Here is an 18,556-nt window from a genome sequence, read left to right on the forward strand (position 1 = left end):
TGATGAATTTTACCTTTAAATTTACGTGATCGTGTGTATGGAGTGGTAAAAATATAATAAAAATATTTTACATAAAAAAAAAAACATTTAAAGTAACTAAGTATGGTATTTTATTTTAAACATAATGTAAGGGCAAGAACACTGAAATTAGAGTTTTTCTTTAAATATTGCAATTACTTGAATACGAGTCTAACATGAATCATTTTTGAATATCATAGATAACAAAACAGCAAATAAGTATATTCAAACAATTTAGAAATACGATTTTTTTAAATATATATATGTACATAAAATATTTAAGTCGTTACTTAAAAAAAATTAAAAAAATAGAGAATTTCTTTTTATCAAGATTGTCTTAGTGTTTATTTAAAAGAATTTTGTTAACGAAACAAGAAAAAATAATCGAATAATACAAAAAAGATATATTATACATACCTAGTATATTCATGTCTTGTTACGTAATTGTCGTCTTTCTTTCTCTGCCTCTCTCTTCTCTCTTCGACGTACTGGACGAATTTTTTATATAAAATATATTACTACCCCGACATTAAAAAATCTTAAACGTAGCACCAAGGAATTGAAATATCAACGATCGACTTAAATTTAATTGAATATAAATTTTTATTTAATTTTAATAACAATAATGGACATTTCTTAAGTATTGCTTAATTTTTTCTTTTCTACATTCTGAAAATTAAAGTAAAAAGTTTATCAACCCCCGGAAAAGAAAATTTTACTTCAAAAAGTGCGTAAATTATTAATTTGGTAATTTTTAAAGTATTTTTTTTAAATACTGGAATTTAAGTGAATTTGAGTAAATTTAAGTTTTACTTGGTTTAACAAGTAAAACTTGAAATAAAAATTGATAGATATTACCACAAAGTGACTGCCGAATCATTTAATGGAATTTAAGTAAGGTAACAAGTTAAAAGTTTACAAGTTCTTTGAAAAATAAGTGCAAATAAGTAAGGATAAAATACTAACTGCTGTTAGCGTTCTGAAGCGCGAAAATTATTAAAATATTTGAATTTAGAGAATCGAACGTATTGCGGACAAACTAAACGAAGAATTTCCATTGGTCGGAGTAATGTACTAGAGCGTTCAGTTAGTTCGGCATGAAGTTGGCTTCCGCAGTACAAAGGGGGTTGATAAACCTCGCTGGGAAGCGCGGGCGGCCGCTGGCTCTATGGGACAGTGCACTCCGCTCGACGGCCGAGCCGATACTGAGCTTTTCCACGACCCGGCTCCGTATAAAAGGCTCGTGCGGCTCCAATCAGAAAATCCGGGTAAAAGGAAAATTAAGACACTTTGTCAAAAGAGAATATGTATACGCGTTGAAAACGTTCTATAACCACGCAAAGGATCGATCTCCTTTTATTGTTGGGTTTTTGCGCTTGATTTCTGATGGATGCAGTCGGCGTTTGAGAGCAGGTGATAAATTTAAACCACCAAGAAAAAAATGTGTTTCAAGACGTCGTGGTTTATTGAACTTTTTGGTTTATTTAAGGACACTGTTAAATTGTGGCCTTAAGCTTTCCTGCATAATAGATATGCTCTATTCTTGACGTTTACACTGGAGAACCTCGTAGCAATATTAATGCAAGTGAAAATTAAGGGTGGGGTTTGAGTACTCTGGCGCATGTTCGTAATAAAATATTATTTTATTATCTGCCCCATTTTCATATATTTATTGCAGCATTTAATTAAGATCGAATGTTCATAATATGAGTTATTTATGAAGCCCTAGTATAATTGATTTCTCATAAATGGAAACTTTTGAACTAAAAAAATAGCGAAATTTTTTTAACAATGCAAAAGAAATATCCATTTTTAGTTTTTCTACATGAAGTAACGCATTTATTGCAATTCAAAAAAAATCTTTGCGTTTTTATTAAAACATGCTGTCTTATTCAAAAAACTACTTCGCTTGTCTTGAAATCATATTTATCCGGTAACTTCAAAAGAAAAGCGAAGAATAATACGCATTTTATAACTTAATTTTTTTAAAGTTTTCTACATAATCTACTTTTGTGGGTGTAACAAAAAACAGTAGAGAGAAAGATGTTAAACATATACCCTAAGTGATTCAAGAACAATATTTCAAAATTGGTTTATATAAATAGAACTTCCAAGAATTTGAGTAGTGTGGTTGTCAATGATGGGTAGAATTGGTGAATATTACACATGTGTAAAGTGATCACTCAAACCAGCCTATCACGGTCGTCAGCCCCGTAAATGCCCAGACTTCCATATTCTTCTTCATCTTTGATGAGATGTCAAAAAAATAATATGAAAAATACTCTTGGAATTGGAGATAATCCACATTTGTATACAAGTATTTGGACACACTCAAAATGTTGTAAATCCCTTAAGGATCGAAGAAAATGTTTGGATAAAAAAAGACTAAAGAAACAGATGTGGCTCAAAGAATCGCGGAACAAAAGTGGAACTGTGCAGGTCATGTGACACGTATGTCTGAGGATAAATGGATCAAATAGGTGCTTGACTGGTGGCCTACAATAGCAAGCCCCAGGCAAAATGGTCCGATGACATTAAAAAAGTGAAGGGCCTGCACTTCTAAAGGCTGATCTTCTAAATGGTGATAAATTCCGATTCTGACGGAATAAAAAAATTTCTTTGGATCGCCAAATTGTGCCTAAATTACAATTCATTGATAGAATATCGTAAAATAGATTTTCTGAGCTAGATTAATGTAATTACAACATTTTGAGTTTGTCCAAATACTTGTTCACAAATCTGGATTATCTCCAATTATATATGTATTTTTCATATTATTTTTTGACATCTCATCAAAGATGAGGAAGAATATGGAAGTCTGAGCATACACACTCAAAATGTTGTAAATAAATTATCTGGTCGAATTATAAGCTAAAATGATAAAAATTAAAATAAAATTTTCTGGCGTTTCTCACGTATGTGATTATAATCCAGGATTCGGACCTCACATATTAATAAAAGAGTTTCTGCTCAGTAAAAAGTTTCTTTTCATCTAACCAATAGATGTCTCTAGTGAAGTTCTAGTGATTCAAGAACAAAGTTTCGAAATTGGTTCATATATATAGAACTTACAAGAAATAGAGTAGTGTGGTTGTCAATAATGGGTAGAATTGGTGAATGTTACACGTGTGTAAAGTGATCACTTAAACCAGCATATGACGGTCATTAGGTCCATAAATGTCCAGACTTTCATATTCTTCTTCATCTTTGATGAGATGTCAAAAAATAAGATAAATGTAAGTTTTGTGAAACAATTAAGATTTTCTTCGTATAAACACCATTCTGCAAAGTAAAGTACTTACTCATGCACTACGATGGAGCGAAAGGGTTGATATCCCATGAACAAAAGAAGTGATGTACATTTCTTAGAACGATTAGGTTTTATGCTAATAATGCGAAAACAATTTTCTGTTTTATCAGACGCCAAAGTGAATGGGAATCGATCCTTTATTTGATGAAATTTGATGTTTGGGAGAAACAATTTCTTTTGCAAATAACAATGTATTATTTACAACAAATTTGTTTCATAAATTGGAAATTCAATGCTAAAAAGTATTTTTATTATTTATTATCTAATTGAAACTTTATTTTGTTCCCATGTATTGATTTCCTCCCGGATGTTTTGATTTTTCATCGTCCATTGTTCTTTTTTCATTCGTAATAATTTGATTAGTACTTTCGAACATGCTTATCTTATAGATAAACTTGGAAATAATATAATAATAACAAGTTCTAACTTATAAAGAGCCGATAACGTGAAAAATCATCTCAAGGGCGGCTTACAATTAAGGTGTACTATTACAGATAGAAGAATAAAAAGATGTGTTGAAGATATTTTTTGGTAAGAAATTTAACAGTGTTTTATCCTGCATATCATTTGTTGACGACGGATGTTAGAGGCCAAAATAAAATATAAAATATAAAGGTTATGGGTAAATGATCACGAGTTAGTTTTATGAAAATTGTAAAATGTTTATATTCTTGATTTTTTTTTCTCTTTTTTTGTGTCTATATTTGGTTAAAATCGTTAAAAACAATAAAAAATGTATTAAAAAAGAACTCCACTGACAAGACACACAAGGTGGCTTGGTGAGTCTCTGCAAAAAAATGCTCTAAAAATGTATAAATTGTGATTTAAATAATAGTACATAAAAAAAAACACACACACATACACACATAAATATACACACATATATATATATATATATATATATATATATATATATATATATATATATATATATATATATATATATATATATATATATATATATATATATATATATATATATATATATATATATATATATATATATATATATATATATATATATATATATATATATATATATATATATATATATATATATATATATATATATATATATATATATATATATATATATATATATATATATATATATATATCCGTTGGAAAGCATGAAAGGCTTTAAACACTATTGTTCTAAAGGCTTGAATTCAATACCCACCCCTGGCAGAGAGCTTTTCCTTGTGTTTGGGGATGCGCTTGTAACACAATATTCTTTTTGAAGAGATAAACAAAGGATCAATGAATAAAATGGACAGTGGAGTAAATAAAGAGTTAAGTGACTGAACCAAAATCCCCTTTATGTCCAGTTCCTGCGTCTTGAAACACCATAAACAGGATTTTAATCTGCGGTACACACTATCACGAATCAAGAGTATGAATCGAATTGCTATTTTCCACTATTTTCGCAAGTGAATTCCTAATATTTTTGCAACAAAAAACGATTCCATTTATGTTAAAAAAGGAGGTACTTCATTTAATTTAAATATATTATATGATAATATTTTGAGTGCGTGCAAATTTTTATTTAGGTATGTATCATTCAATTTAGGGTATTTTGATAAAAAAATAATTAAAAATCTGGGTTTCCCCAAGATGTTTTTTAAAAATATTAAATCAATTTCATTAGAATCAACAAAGATGAATAAGAATATGGAAGTCTATGTATCTGAGTGCTCATGTATAGAGCAACGTACCAAAAATAAAAGTTCTTAATTTTTTTTTGACAATTTTATAAAGTCTAATTTTTATTCTTATCTTATATATTTTTAAATGCGATACAAAATATCAGATACAAACATACTTATGCTCCAACAATCATGGGTAGTTATCAGTAGTTTTTTTAAATTAACATAAGCTTGGTAAATTATTTACGTATGAGATATAAAAATATTAGAAAAATCAGCCTTTAAAAGATATCTGGTATTGTGCGATGTGTCAATCATTAAAAGTAAAAAATATAGAATTATGGAACAATTCTGTTGAAACAAATTGAAATTCAGCCAAGTATTACAATAGATCATTCCTTAATTTTTTGTCTAAATAAAAATAAATAAATCGCAGAATTGTTAAATAAACTTGTCGTAGGTACTCATATTTCTGAAAACAAAAATCAAAAATAAATTATACTTCTGTAAAAATATACATGTGGAAGAAATAAATGAATTTAGAAAGTTCTAGGCAGCGTACACGTTTTCCATTAGTATTATTTTAAATTTTATCCGCACATATTTCAAAATGGGGAAAAAATTAATTGTCAACAGCAGAAATAAGCTACTTCAAGACAAAAAAAAATCATACGCAGGAACAACTCGGTAAAGAATTACATTCTTTAATTATTGTCTCTTTCATATGCTTTCATTTCATAGAATATAAAATTATTCGTCAAAAATAATTATATTTCAAATTTTCCAGAGACTTGTTTTGGCGTACATTTATTATTTTTCTTTTAAATATTATATGGTTATTAATGTAAAATAATCCAGTTAAATAAAAGAGATAGGATATCTATTTGGTCATGGGCAGAATATTGAACGTTACACGGGTGTAAAAAGTGATTACATAAGCAAGTCGATGATAGGTCTTTAGCCCTGCAAATGCCAAGACTTCCATATTTCAAATTAACAGGCTTGCCAACTTTACGATTGAAGCACTTACTAGTCTCAAGAATAAAAGGTGTAGGTAGATTTTTACACTGACGGAATATGTAGAGCTGAAATAAATATTTTTTTTAAAATTCAAACATTTTTTATAAGAAATCAATTTTCAGTGAAAAATCTGTGTATATTTATATACATCAGGGTACCCGGAATTAATGTAGTTTTAAATTTACAAAACCAAATTTTCTTTATATCTTTTTAAACAAGAATTTTAATCAGAATATATGTTTTCCTTAATTCTCTGTGATCTTTTTCTATCTTGCTGGTAAGATTTGAAAGCATTTGCAACAAAAATCTTTCACTCACATTTTTTTACATTTGCATTTGCAAAAAAAATCTTTCACTCGAATTTTATAACATCATCATTGTTAATGTAATTATTTTTTTTAAATATTTAATATTTAAATTTTTTTAATGTAATTTTTTTCTTCTTAAAAATTTAATATTGAACATAAAAATTGGCAGTCCAAAGGAGCAAGATCCAGAGAGTATGATGAATGTCTAAAAATATTCCATTAATTATTATTTTGTTGTATGCGAGCGAGCCGTATCACGTAGCAAATATGATTTTCTTCGATTCATCAAAGACATTTTTTTTCATTATATTTTAACCGATAAACTGTTTAATTGCTCACAATAAAGTTGAACATCAATTGCCTGTCAAGGTTTGAGGACATTCGTTTGAAAATACCATAACTAGGCGAAACAATTGTCACAATATTAATTCACTATGTGTTTTTGTTAATAAAATACAACTTAGTAAACTCAAAAATTTGTGTTTGATTTAAAAATTAATAAATAAACATCATAATGATTTATTATTATTTAATGTATATATATACATAAATGAATAAAACCTTGTCTGACTGGATGTTTACAATTACATTTATTTTATGATTATGTTTACATTTCGTGGCAAATTGAGAATTCCTCGTCAACTTTGTTTCTTAAATCAATTCCCCGCCTCGTTGGATTTTGAATAAAGCCTTCATGAAAGTAATTTTCGTGACATGGCAGTTTGCCGAAAGTTGTTTCGAAAATAATTATTCCAATAACGAGACCGCTCCTTATCAAACCGTATTTAGTTTTCGATAAACAAATAACCTCGATAGCGCAATAGACGTAACCATGATATTGACAATGCGACTAGGAAATTATTCTATTGAAATGTAGAAATAAAAGTGTAAGATATAAATCAAATGTAATAATTTGAGCATCTTAAAATACAAAGTAATGTACGATTAAATATATATATATATATATATATATATATATATATATATATATATATATATATATATATATATATATATATATATATATATATATATATATATATATATATATATTCGAATTGTATATTTAATTTTTTTCAACCGGTTTCGTCAAGAACTTTGTCACCATCAGGGTTTTACATGTTTAACCCTGATGATGACAAGGTTCTTGTCGAAACCGGTTTGAGAAAAGTTTCAATAAAAATTTGTTAAAAATAAAAAAAGTTCTTTTTTATAAAGATTACAAAATGAGCCACAAAGTATCTGCGAAAAACATTCAATATATATATTTTTAACTTATTATCTTAATAAAAGTGATGAAAAATTTAAATAAATAAGAGATTATTCGAAATAAAGCTATGAGAATAGTACTTAAGAAAAATAGATACAAGAATGTAGAAAAAATGAGAGAAGAATTCAATTAATTGCCTTTAAAAAAGAGAGTAATATTTATAATATGCTTATCTTTATACATAATTTTTTTAAATAATAAATTACCCAAATATTTTAAGGACAAAATAGTTTAAACAGTTGATATTGAACGTTTGTCTTTAAGACTAATTAGCACACCCAATAAATCATTTATAATCGCTGAAATCTAATTATCAAAGGGGATTAAAGTTGAACGAATGATCGTACATGTGAAATAAGGCTTCTCTGGGGAACGGAAATACAAGAAAAACTACTTAAAGGAATACCCGATACACGCCATACAAATGGGCAAATGAGACGAAGGCTTGATAGCCTCTTTCAGCATTCTTTCAGCCATTATTCAGTTAATTGACGCCGGAGTTGATATCCACAGCCTTCTAGCAGGGGTTGAAAACATTTTCACCCAGATTATTAATATTTTATGTATTAAATATGTCATAAAACATTATTTGTGTTATTTATTTGATTAAACTTCATGTGGAGAAAAGAAATAAGTACAATAAACGTATGTAAAAAGAACTTCACCGAATTTTGTTTTTGAATTTTTAAATGAATGTATGTTAACATGTATATATGTTTATGTATATATAGGCGGGTTTATTGTCAAAAATCAAAGTCTTAAAACAAACCAAAAACAGACTTGATCAAAACGATTGATACCATGTATAGCTGTTTGCAATCAGAGGGAAGATAGTACTTGAACATTTAAAACATTAATTACAAATTGATGATATAGTAATCATACAAGTAAAGAACATATAATTTTTACATTCTGAGAAAAAAATCGAATTGTAATCATGGTATTTAATTATATTTTGTATATTAAAAGCATTGTTGACTTTGTGGTATGGTAATATAACACTTTCCTTATCATTCATCGTTCACTTTGTGTAAAACCACATTTTAAACCTTGTATTATACAAAATGAACGATGAATGATAAGGAGTGTGTTAATTTTGTATTATATTGTATGATTAGGAAAAGCAGCTTGAGATTTAAAAGGCTCACGGTCGATCACACTTTTCTGGCATCTCATCGTACATTTTTAATATTTTTTTACTATAGAATTAATAAGAGAGAAAAATACAAAATGAAAAAAGCAGCTTCATATGATAGTTGAGGTGAATTTAAATATGAAATGTTAAACCAAACACTGATTTTAGAGCCTTTTTTAAATTTTTTTAACCCTTATCCACACCCAATGGTGTATAGGGCACGGCGTCATATAAACGCAGTGTTATCTTGATCGTTTACACATAAACGAAAGGTGATCAGCCCTCCGCTTTAGGTACTAGTCCTGGGTAATATTGAATAAACAATACAGTGAATTTTTTTTTACCACCCTTGGGAATCGAACTCGGGACCTCCAGAACGGTAGCCGAGCATGCTGACCATTACACTACGGAGGCGGACATTTCAGAGACTACTTAATTGAATTTAATTTTGTAAAACTAATAAGCCATAAGAAGGTGAAACAATTGTAACAAACATTATTATACAGACCTGAATGATGGAAGTTTAACTTCTGAAACATGTAGTCTATAATAAAACTCAAGTGGTAAAAAACAAGTGTTTTCTTTAATCATTGTAACATGTCTTACCACAAAGTTAATGATGAAACAATAAATAAAATTGTAACAATATTTATTAAATGTGTTTTTAACAATAAAATACACAGTGTTTGATTAAAACATTTTATATATAAATCAAAATGGAGTTCAACAAATTAAACACCAAACCTATAAATAACTAAATTTACATATCAAAATACCTACTAAAATTTTACATTTGTATTTATTTCTTAAATCTGAGGGACTATTTTTCTTAAGCTTAAGGGTGGAGTTACGCACCCCTGAGGAGTAAAAGCTTCCACGTCCTCGCGAAGGTTCTCCCCTATCAGTTTTCAATTAAGTTCTCAATTGAGACCCGGACGACTGCTTAATTCCCAGCACATAGTATAGTGGAGTTCAAATGAATAATTAATACTACAACTACATATTGAATGCACATCTGAATGGAAATTATACAACCTCACAAATTATATTAAATCTAATATACCATACATACAGGTATATCGAAAATTAAACATGGATTTATCAAATTTAACCTTCCCCTCCCGGTGATATGTATTTACTAACTTGACATCAAAAATGAGAATATCAATATAAAATATAATAGAAACGGGCTCAATTTGTGTATTCCTTCGTAAAACCTTTACATGTTACATAAAACTTTTATAATATAAAGTTATTCATTTGCAGCGACGGAAATAAATCACAGAGTATGCGTGAGTGCCGCGTTTTCATACTGTTTCCGACGATATCATTTTAATTCAGGGTGGTCATGTCGCTACGCTAGCTATGGCGGATACTTGCAAAGTATTTTTTTCTCTTTTAATTTTTAACAGAGCTGGCATTACAAAATTGATACATTTTATCTTCAACTTTGGTCAATAAAGGCAACATTTAGGAATATTCACATTTTTCCCGTTTTTGAATTACATTTTCATATGGTGTACAAAATACATATCACCGGTGCACGCGTAAGTTTTTAGCACCGTAAGAGAAGGGTTTAAACCGAACATTTTATAGATTCTTTTGATTTTTAAAAAAAGACTTTAGTGATATCAAAATAATAACAAGTCGAAATTAAATTTTAATAACTTAATTATTTACAATAACTCTTTTCTTTTTAAAACCATATCATTTTCAGAAGAAAAACTGATTTTTCCAATGCAAAAACGTAATTTTAAGAAAAAAATCAATTACCCAATATGTAATCCGGATTTAGAGAAAATAAAGTTGCGACTTAATGAATGCTGGGCATTAAAGAATCGCTTTTTGTAATTTTTTATATTCAATTATTACTCGGCATTTACTTCGTGGTAAGACATGATAAAATTATTCAAGAAAGCACTTGTTTTCTACCACTTGAGTATATTTTATGACAACTAGTTTCGGAAGCTAAGCTTCCATCTTCAGGTCTAAGTGTAAATAGTTTACATTTAGACCTGAAAATAGAAATTTAGCTTCCGAAACAAGTCGTCACAAAATAAACTCAAGTGGTAAAAAAGCACGCGCTTTCTTTAATAATTTTTAAATTTATCTAAAATTGGCGATTTGACGTTATTATTTCGTACTTTTTAAAACGTTCACACTTTTCACTTACGTCTGTAAGATCTAACACGATCGTCATAACGCATTACCATTTACATTCAGTACTAATGAAAGAGATTTTATAGGCACTGTCGACACCAGATTAAAAAATGTTTATTTTTCTGCAGAATCGTGATGGCTACTTACATTTTTAATTATCGTAGAGTTTTTTATGTCACCGCAGAGCCACAAGAGAATTCGTGTTAACCTTTTACAAATGCAAATAAATGAAAGCTCATGGAAAAATTGTAATTAACTTTTTTTATAATCATCACGCATTTTAGTAGATCACATATGTGTAAATTAAATATCAACACATCATTTTATACCGCAAGGCAAGTGTTGAAATTATGTTTAATATTGAAAATTATTGTTGTTGTGGCTCCAACTGGTTAAATGGAAAAGAAAGAAACGAAATAGCTAGTTTCAAATGTCTCATGTATGTAATTATAATCCAGGATTCGGATCTATATTTGGATAATAAAAGAGTTTCTGCCCAATAAAAACCTTCTTTTCATCACACCAATAGATGTCTCTAGTGAAGTTCTAGCAATTCAAGAAAAGCGATTCGAAATTGGTTCATATAAATAGAACTTCCAAGAATTTGAGAAGTGTGGTTGTCGATAATGGGTAGAATTGATGAATGTCACACGTGTGTAAAGTGATCACTTAAACATGCCTATGACGGTCCTCAGCCCTATAAATGACCAGACTTCGATATTCTTCTTCATCTTTGATGAGATATCAAAAAATAATATTAAACAACTATTTTTAAACCACTTTCTTATTATTATTAATAAAAAGAGTGGTTTAAAAAAATATCTGCATTGGATCAAAGCAATGTTTTCAATGTTACATATTTTGATGTGATTTTTTTTGGTTCATTCAAACTATCGGGAAATATGCTATTTGAGCATTTGGCAATTTTGGCTGTTTGCTATGGGATAAAATTGTGAAATATTTATACATTTCTTTAAAATGCCAACATTTTATTACAAATATGCATAAAATCATCCGAACGGATAAATTCTCAACGCGTGTTTATAAAATGGGCAGCAAATAAATCGGATACAATTTTAAGCCGACCATAAATTTGATATTCACTACATATACGAAATTTATGGAAGCTTCATATTTGTTCGAAACAATTTTTCATTTTCGTTTTATCAGTTAAAAATTATGCGTGTGAAATTAAAGCTTACCATATTGTGAATTAAAAATAATGGGGAATCGATTCACAAAAATCACACGGTATTTTATAGTACTTGAAAAATCACAAAATGATCTAATTTTAATCCAGTAAAACTACTTCATATTAAAAATCTCGACGTTTTATTCTGTAAATTATTAACTTTGCAATGTTATAATATAACTACACAGTAAATGTGGAGGTCCTCACCATAAAGTTACATTTCCAAGTATTCTATCGAAATCTTAATTAAAGTTGTGACAAAACGTGACCAATCCTGTGTTAAACCAATATGAAATCATTAAATCTCACCAAAACGTAACAATTTTTCAAGCGAGAATTCCTGATTACTTAAAATCATTTATAATGGAAATGTAACATTTTGGTGCAAAAATGATCATCACATTTTTTACTTAGTGTATATCGAAGGATTGATTCGTACATTCGTATTTTACTATGAAAAAGTATAAAAGTTATGTACAACTAGCAGATAGATATGTCAGAAGAAAACTAGTGTTAAAAACGTTGATACTAGAGAAAATAACTTTTTGAAAATGATGTGGAATGCATCAAAACATTTGTCACAATAGATTTTAAGAAATAGTGGTATTTACTAAGTACAACTTAAAATTGAAAATGACTTTTTTGGATGTTATTAGGAATATATGAATATTTAATGTAAAATTGTGAAATATAAAATATAAGAAGCTAAAAAAACGTTAAAAAGAAAAATAATTGTCAAGGTATTGTAACTGCAGACGGTTGGTAGAATTTCATATTGAATTGTTGGGTAATATATCCAAAATGAAACACGGTTTTTGGATTGAATTCTATTTTTATTTACATATATGATATGTGACGCGTTTTGTTTTATTAAGTCATTATCAAACACTCGCTCGTGTTTGATAATGTCTTAATAAGACAAAACGCGTCACATATCATATATGTAAACAGAAGTAGAATTCAATCCAAAAATCGTGTTTCATTTTGGATATATTAATTACCCAACAATTAAATTGTCAGGGCTAAGAATATTGAAAATTTAGATGCCAAATAATTTTCCATTTTTCTGTATACTTAATTGTTCTATGCATAAACGAGAAAGACATTTTTGATGTACGAATAAGTATGTATATATTGCACCGTAGAATTTACGGAGAGAAAAGGGAATTTGGATATCATTCCATTTGCGGAGAAGAAAAACTGTATTCCGTGAAATATGTCCGCTTTTTTAACGTTCGGTGTGCTTTGCAAATTTGGTCATAGAAATGTGGTAACTCGTGTTTATTTTGAACGAATTCTCAGATTTTTCGGCAAGCCAGCGGATGAATTATTCAAAAGTTTCCTACGCCGACTAGTCACTAGACAGTGAGCTTTGTGAAACTTTTACCAAAAAGTTTTATTTTGAAAGTATGTTCTAAAATTAACAAGATATGAAAAACATTTTACGTATGATTCTTTATATTAAAGATTGCAATGATTATTTTCCAAAGACTAAAAAATCCATTTTTAATCAATGTTTTACTTGGTAAATACCACTTTTTCTTAAAATCTACTGTGACACGTGTTTCGATCCATTCCACATCATTTTCAAACACATACGGTGTTTGAAAATGATGCGGAATGCATCGAAAAACGTGTCACAGTAGATTTTAAGGAATAGTGGTATTTACTAAGTAAAACATTAAATAAAAATGGATAGATTTTATCACAAAGTGACTGCCGAATCAATTAGTGAAATTAAAAAAATCTTTTTTCTGTATTAAAATGAAAGATAATAATTTATTGAAAAAAACAATTTCATTATTAATATATTATTAGATAAAAACCAATATTTTTAGCTTTTCCAATTATTTTTATTTGACCAGCGACCGGGTTTCGTCGTTACCGACATAATCAAACGTTACCGACATCATCAGACGTCGTTACCGACATCACCAGCCTGATGATGTAGGTAACGACGAAACCCGGTCGCTGGTCAAATAAAAATAAAGTGGAAAAGCTAAAAATATTGGTTTTAATCTAATAATATATTAAAAATGCAATTCCATCACGAAGTGTCAGTGGATAGTATAAATCTATTAATTTCATTATTAATTAAGTAAAAACAATAAACATTGAATATAAGTCCTTCATCAAAGCACAAGAGCTAAGTCTGTTTTTTGCAGAAACACAACGTAACTAGTATAAGATGTATTAAAATAAGGAAAGTGAATGAATTAAATTAAAGACGGTACTTATTAAAAAATAGAAAAAGGGTTTTCATACAGAAAAAGATCGTTGTCGTAATATAAACCAAAATATGTTTGGTTCTTTCAACGATTATCCAAAGTTTAGGATAATAAAAACTATTGAAATAAAAGTCAAACTTTTATCTCATAAACCCGTCGTAACTTTACAATACTAAAATTGGTATTTAGATCAATCCGTAAATTTAGAATAAAAAAAAACTTTACAATAAATTCGGGAGGCAAAATTTTTTCTAAGAAACAAATTTTGGAGGATATCCATATTTAAATAACCAAATATTTTCAGAAATACACACGCGCACCCACACTCATACATACATATGTATATATACAGAGCCGTGCATTCTATATAGGCAAAAAAGCAGTGTCTACCCTAAACTACTCGCGTTCCATACATAAACACGACCAATGCCTACTTTGCCTTATCCTTAACCAATCCTACTGCCAAGCCTGATTAAGAACTCTTTGCACGCCACTGTATAAATATAATATTTATAATAAATATGTAAATTTGTTTTTAAATCACTATAAATATTTTATTATAACCCAATTATAATGTCTACCGGTTAGCTTCGAAACCGGTAGACATTATAATTAAGTAAAAGTAAAATATTTATAGTGATTTTAAAACAAAGTAACATTTTAATAAAAAAAATAAAAATCACAAAGTTTGTGCTTCAAATATAAATTATATGATATTAATCGTTAAATTTACATTAAAGCCTCACGATTTTTCAAGCAGTCGGTTTGAATTTAGTGTTAAATCACGAAATAAATTAATTATACAAGTCTTTAATTATTTTGAAAACGTAGGCTTATTATTAATTATGTATTAAATATATAATTAAATTTAAATTTAAACAAATTTTGGGCTTAGTCATTATATCAAACGGGCTCTATTATTAGCTGATTCGCACAAACGCTAAGCCTCAGTCGTAAATAGAACCTTTTCAGGTACACCGTAATTATTGAAATGGAAGTCTTTGATCACACATTAGTCCCTTATTAGGTCCTTTAATGCAATAGAACCTGCGGTCGGGTAGAAAGGGGTTAAGGGATACAGTATGGAAAGAGGAAGTTATAAGGGATGGTTCACTGCATTTTTACAGAAATAATTTGATTTTTATTGGGAAACAGGTCAGTTGTGTGTTTGCTTGAGATATTGTAAGAGAAGAACATGTATTTTTTACTTGTCACACAATTCATTTGTTTAGTTTATCACATATAACATTTCTTACATTCTCCTTGTCATTCATTAGTGTAATACTCATTAAAAGTTTATATTTAGTGTATTATTTCAAAACACTCTCCTCATCAATTTTATAAAATAAAACAACTTTGTTTTAACCAATTTTTATTGGTACACTTTATCCAACCGGTTTCGACAAGAACCTTGTCATCATCAGGGTTTATGTACTAAATTTTAAAACATTGAATACTCATAGTTAATTACCCTTCCCTTACCAATAACTTCCACGCACTCCGTACACCATATGAAAATATGATTTCAAAATATAAAAAAATATAAAATTATAATAATTTATGCCATAAAGTTTATAAAATGTGCCATAAAGAATCTGCGAAAAACATTCAAGAAACTCTCCTTATCAGTCATCGTTCACTTTATGTTTTTAATAAACACTTATTTGTGACTACAGGGTTCAGAATAATCATCCCATCATCAGTTCATTAAAAGAAAATTACAACGGTTTTACATTTGTAAAAAAAAATAAAATTTTAAGGAGGAAGAAGGAAAACTAAGGGAGGAGGTTTGAAAGACAGTTAGGATTCTAATGATAGATAGTTATGTCTCAGACGTTTCTTGAAAGTTATTAGAGAAGGTGCATTTTTTACAAGAAGAGGAAATTCATTTCTTAGTTTGGCTACTTAGACAGAGAAGGAATTTCTTTTCTTGAATGTTTTCCGCAGATACTTTGTGGTACATTTTATAATATCTTTATAAAATTAATAATAATAAATATATTGTTGAAACCGGTAGGTTGAATTATATGAATAAAAAAGTGGTGAAAACAAAGTCTATTAATTTTATAAAGAGAAGGAATTACTGTAGAATGATGTGTATATCAATATTTATGATGTAGAAGTTAAGATCCTGTTTATATTACTACTGTTTCAAGTAGCATTTTTTCTCCTTATGTTCTCGCTCCACAGAAACCTGCGAAATAGGGTATTCTTATTACAACGAGGGTCGGGACAGGGTCATATGATTTTGTATGTATTTATACGTTCAAGGCGGGGGTGATGAGAGACAAGTATTCAGCGAGGATCGAGGGGGTGGTTTGCAGGGAAGGGTGGGGAAAGTAGAGGGTAAGAGAGAAGCATTGCTCCCTTACATCGCATTGATTGAATTTACACATTTCACTTGTCTAAATTCATCCGCGTCGGAACTAAATTGTATTGAGGAGACGAACGGAGCGGGGAAATGGCTGTTAAGTGAATATATATTCGGTGTGGCTGGAGAGAAACGAGACTGCGTTTCACCTAGATTTTATATTAATTTAATATTGCACAGATGTAGAGCAACAGCAGGGTTAAACCATTATACGTACGTGATTAATTTTTTATAATAAACTTCCGGAAAACTTAGAATCTTAAAAAAATTATCAAACCTTTAAAACTAAAATAAAAAGAAAAAAAAAATTAAGACTCACCCATACCTAGACTCCATACCAATAAATGTTTTAATTTTTAAATTAACTTTGTTTATTTTTAATTTTAATTTCCTTTGTTTAAAAAAAAATAATTGATAAACGAGCTCCCTCTCTAAACACAAGTATTTACTTTATTAGAGAAGTAGAAACGTTATATTTGAAATGTATTGTATATTTACCAACTATATTGTTTAATTTAAATATGTATTTTGTAAAAAAAATCAATTAAAAAAAAAACGAGAAAAATATCTCATATTAAGATTATTATTTGTGTCGGGTTGTGGTACCGTGGTTAGTGTCACGGAATCTTAAGTCAAAGTTTCTTGGTTCGAATCCACTCTACCACAATTTGATACCTATTTCTAATAATGAAAAACTGTGAAATTGAAGTATTTTTAAAAATAATAAAAACACAAATAATTCTCTTTTTTATGAACAAAGACGTTATATTGAAGGATGCATTCATTTAAAAAAAAAATGTATTAAATAATATTTACTTAAAACAAAACCTCTGGAGCATGGTTCCCAAACTATGGGTCGCGACCTACCAGTGGGTCGTGAGCAAATATTGAATGGGCCCTCTCCACTGTATACATGAATTTAAAAAAAGGATAAACATGATATTTTTTTCACCTATTTATAATTCCTAAAAATTGAGACAAACTTACAGCCAAAAGGTGGATCCAATGGATGAAAATTTTTGTTAGAGTTGGATCCCAGTCAACTTCGGGAACCTATGCTCTAGAGTAGTTAAAAAATTACTTTATATTTTGCATAAAGGGATCGATAAATCGTGGGCAAACTGCCAAAATTCAATGTGATTTAATGTTAAGTAAAATAAATAAATACTCTGCAGGTCTTGTGAATTTCCTTCACAAATATTTTATTGATTTATGTATTAATTGTTAAATCAAACACACATTTTTTCGAGTCTACTTAGTTGTATTTTATTAACAAAAATATGTAATTCCTTCATATAGTTCGGCATTAAATACAAAGTTCGGCATTCGTTTTAAAATGCCATAACTAGGTGAAAAATAATCACAATATTAATTCTTTAGTAGATTTATATTATCCACTGACACTTCGTGATGGAATTGCATTTTTAATATATTATTAGATTAAAACCAATATTTTTAGCTTTTCCACTTTATTTTTATTTGACCAGCTGGTCAAATAAAAATAAATTGGAAAAGCTAAAAATATTGGTTTTAATCTAATAATATATTAAATTCTTTGGTGTTTTTTTTAATAAAATACAACTTAGTAGACTCAAAAATACTGTGTTTGATTTAAAATCAATACATAAATTAAAATGGAGTTCTACAAATAAAATGCCAAATCAATAAATATTTTAATGATGTTGAAGAAATATTTAAATTTGAGATTTAAAACTTTTTGCTAAAGTTAAACCAATAATGAATTAACGTCAATTTATTCATATATTTAAAACAAATGTAACCAATTATAACATTTTTGACTGGTTACAATATAAATCCCTTTATGCAAAACATAATTTGATTAATGTATTTATTAGCTTTAAAGTAAAGTCTTCAACCGGTAGAAAAATTAATTTTAA

General features: G+C 28.5%; 1 protein-coding gene across 5 annotated transcripts in view; it reads right to left on the reverse strand.

The window, feature by feature from the left end:
- The window catches only part of cpx (synaptic transmission protein complexin), a 561,632-nt gene that overhangs the window by 123,641 nt on the left and 419,435 nt on the right, over window positions 1-18,556 (reverse strand). The window contains exons 1-2 of one of the 5 annotated variants that reach the window (XM_088258683.1): window positions 985-1,225; window positions 436-687 (exon numbers count right to left, since the gene is read on the reverse strand). The exons of the other annotated variants lie outside the window; for them this stretch is intronic. Coding sequence (XP_088114809.1) covers window positions 436-448 — 13 coding nt within the window. The 5' untranslated portion in view covers window positions 449-687; window positions 985-1,225. Of the gene's footprint in view, window positions 1-435; window positions 688-984; window positions 1,226-18,556 lie in introns of those variants that run through there. 5 annotated transcript variants of the gene reach the window in all.

The sequence above is a fragment of the Brachycentrus maculatus genome, unplaced genomic scaffold (genome assembly GCF_059751285.1).
Source record: "Brachycentrus maculatus isolate JH-2025_06_01 unplaced genomic scaffold, ASM5975128v1 h1tg000102l, whole genome shotgun sequence".
In the NCBI taxonomy this organism is placed as follows: Eukaryota; Metazoa; Arthropoda; class Insecta; order Trichoptera; family Brachycentridae; genus Brachycentrus; species Brachycentrus maculatus.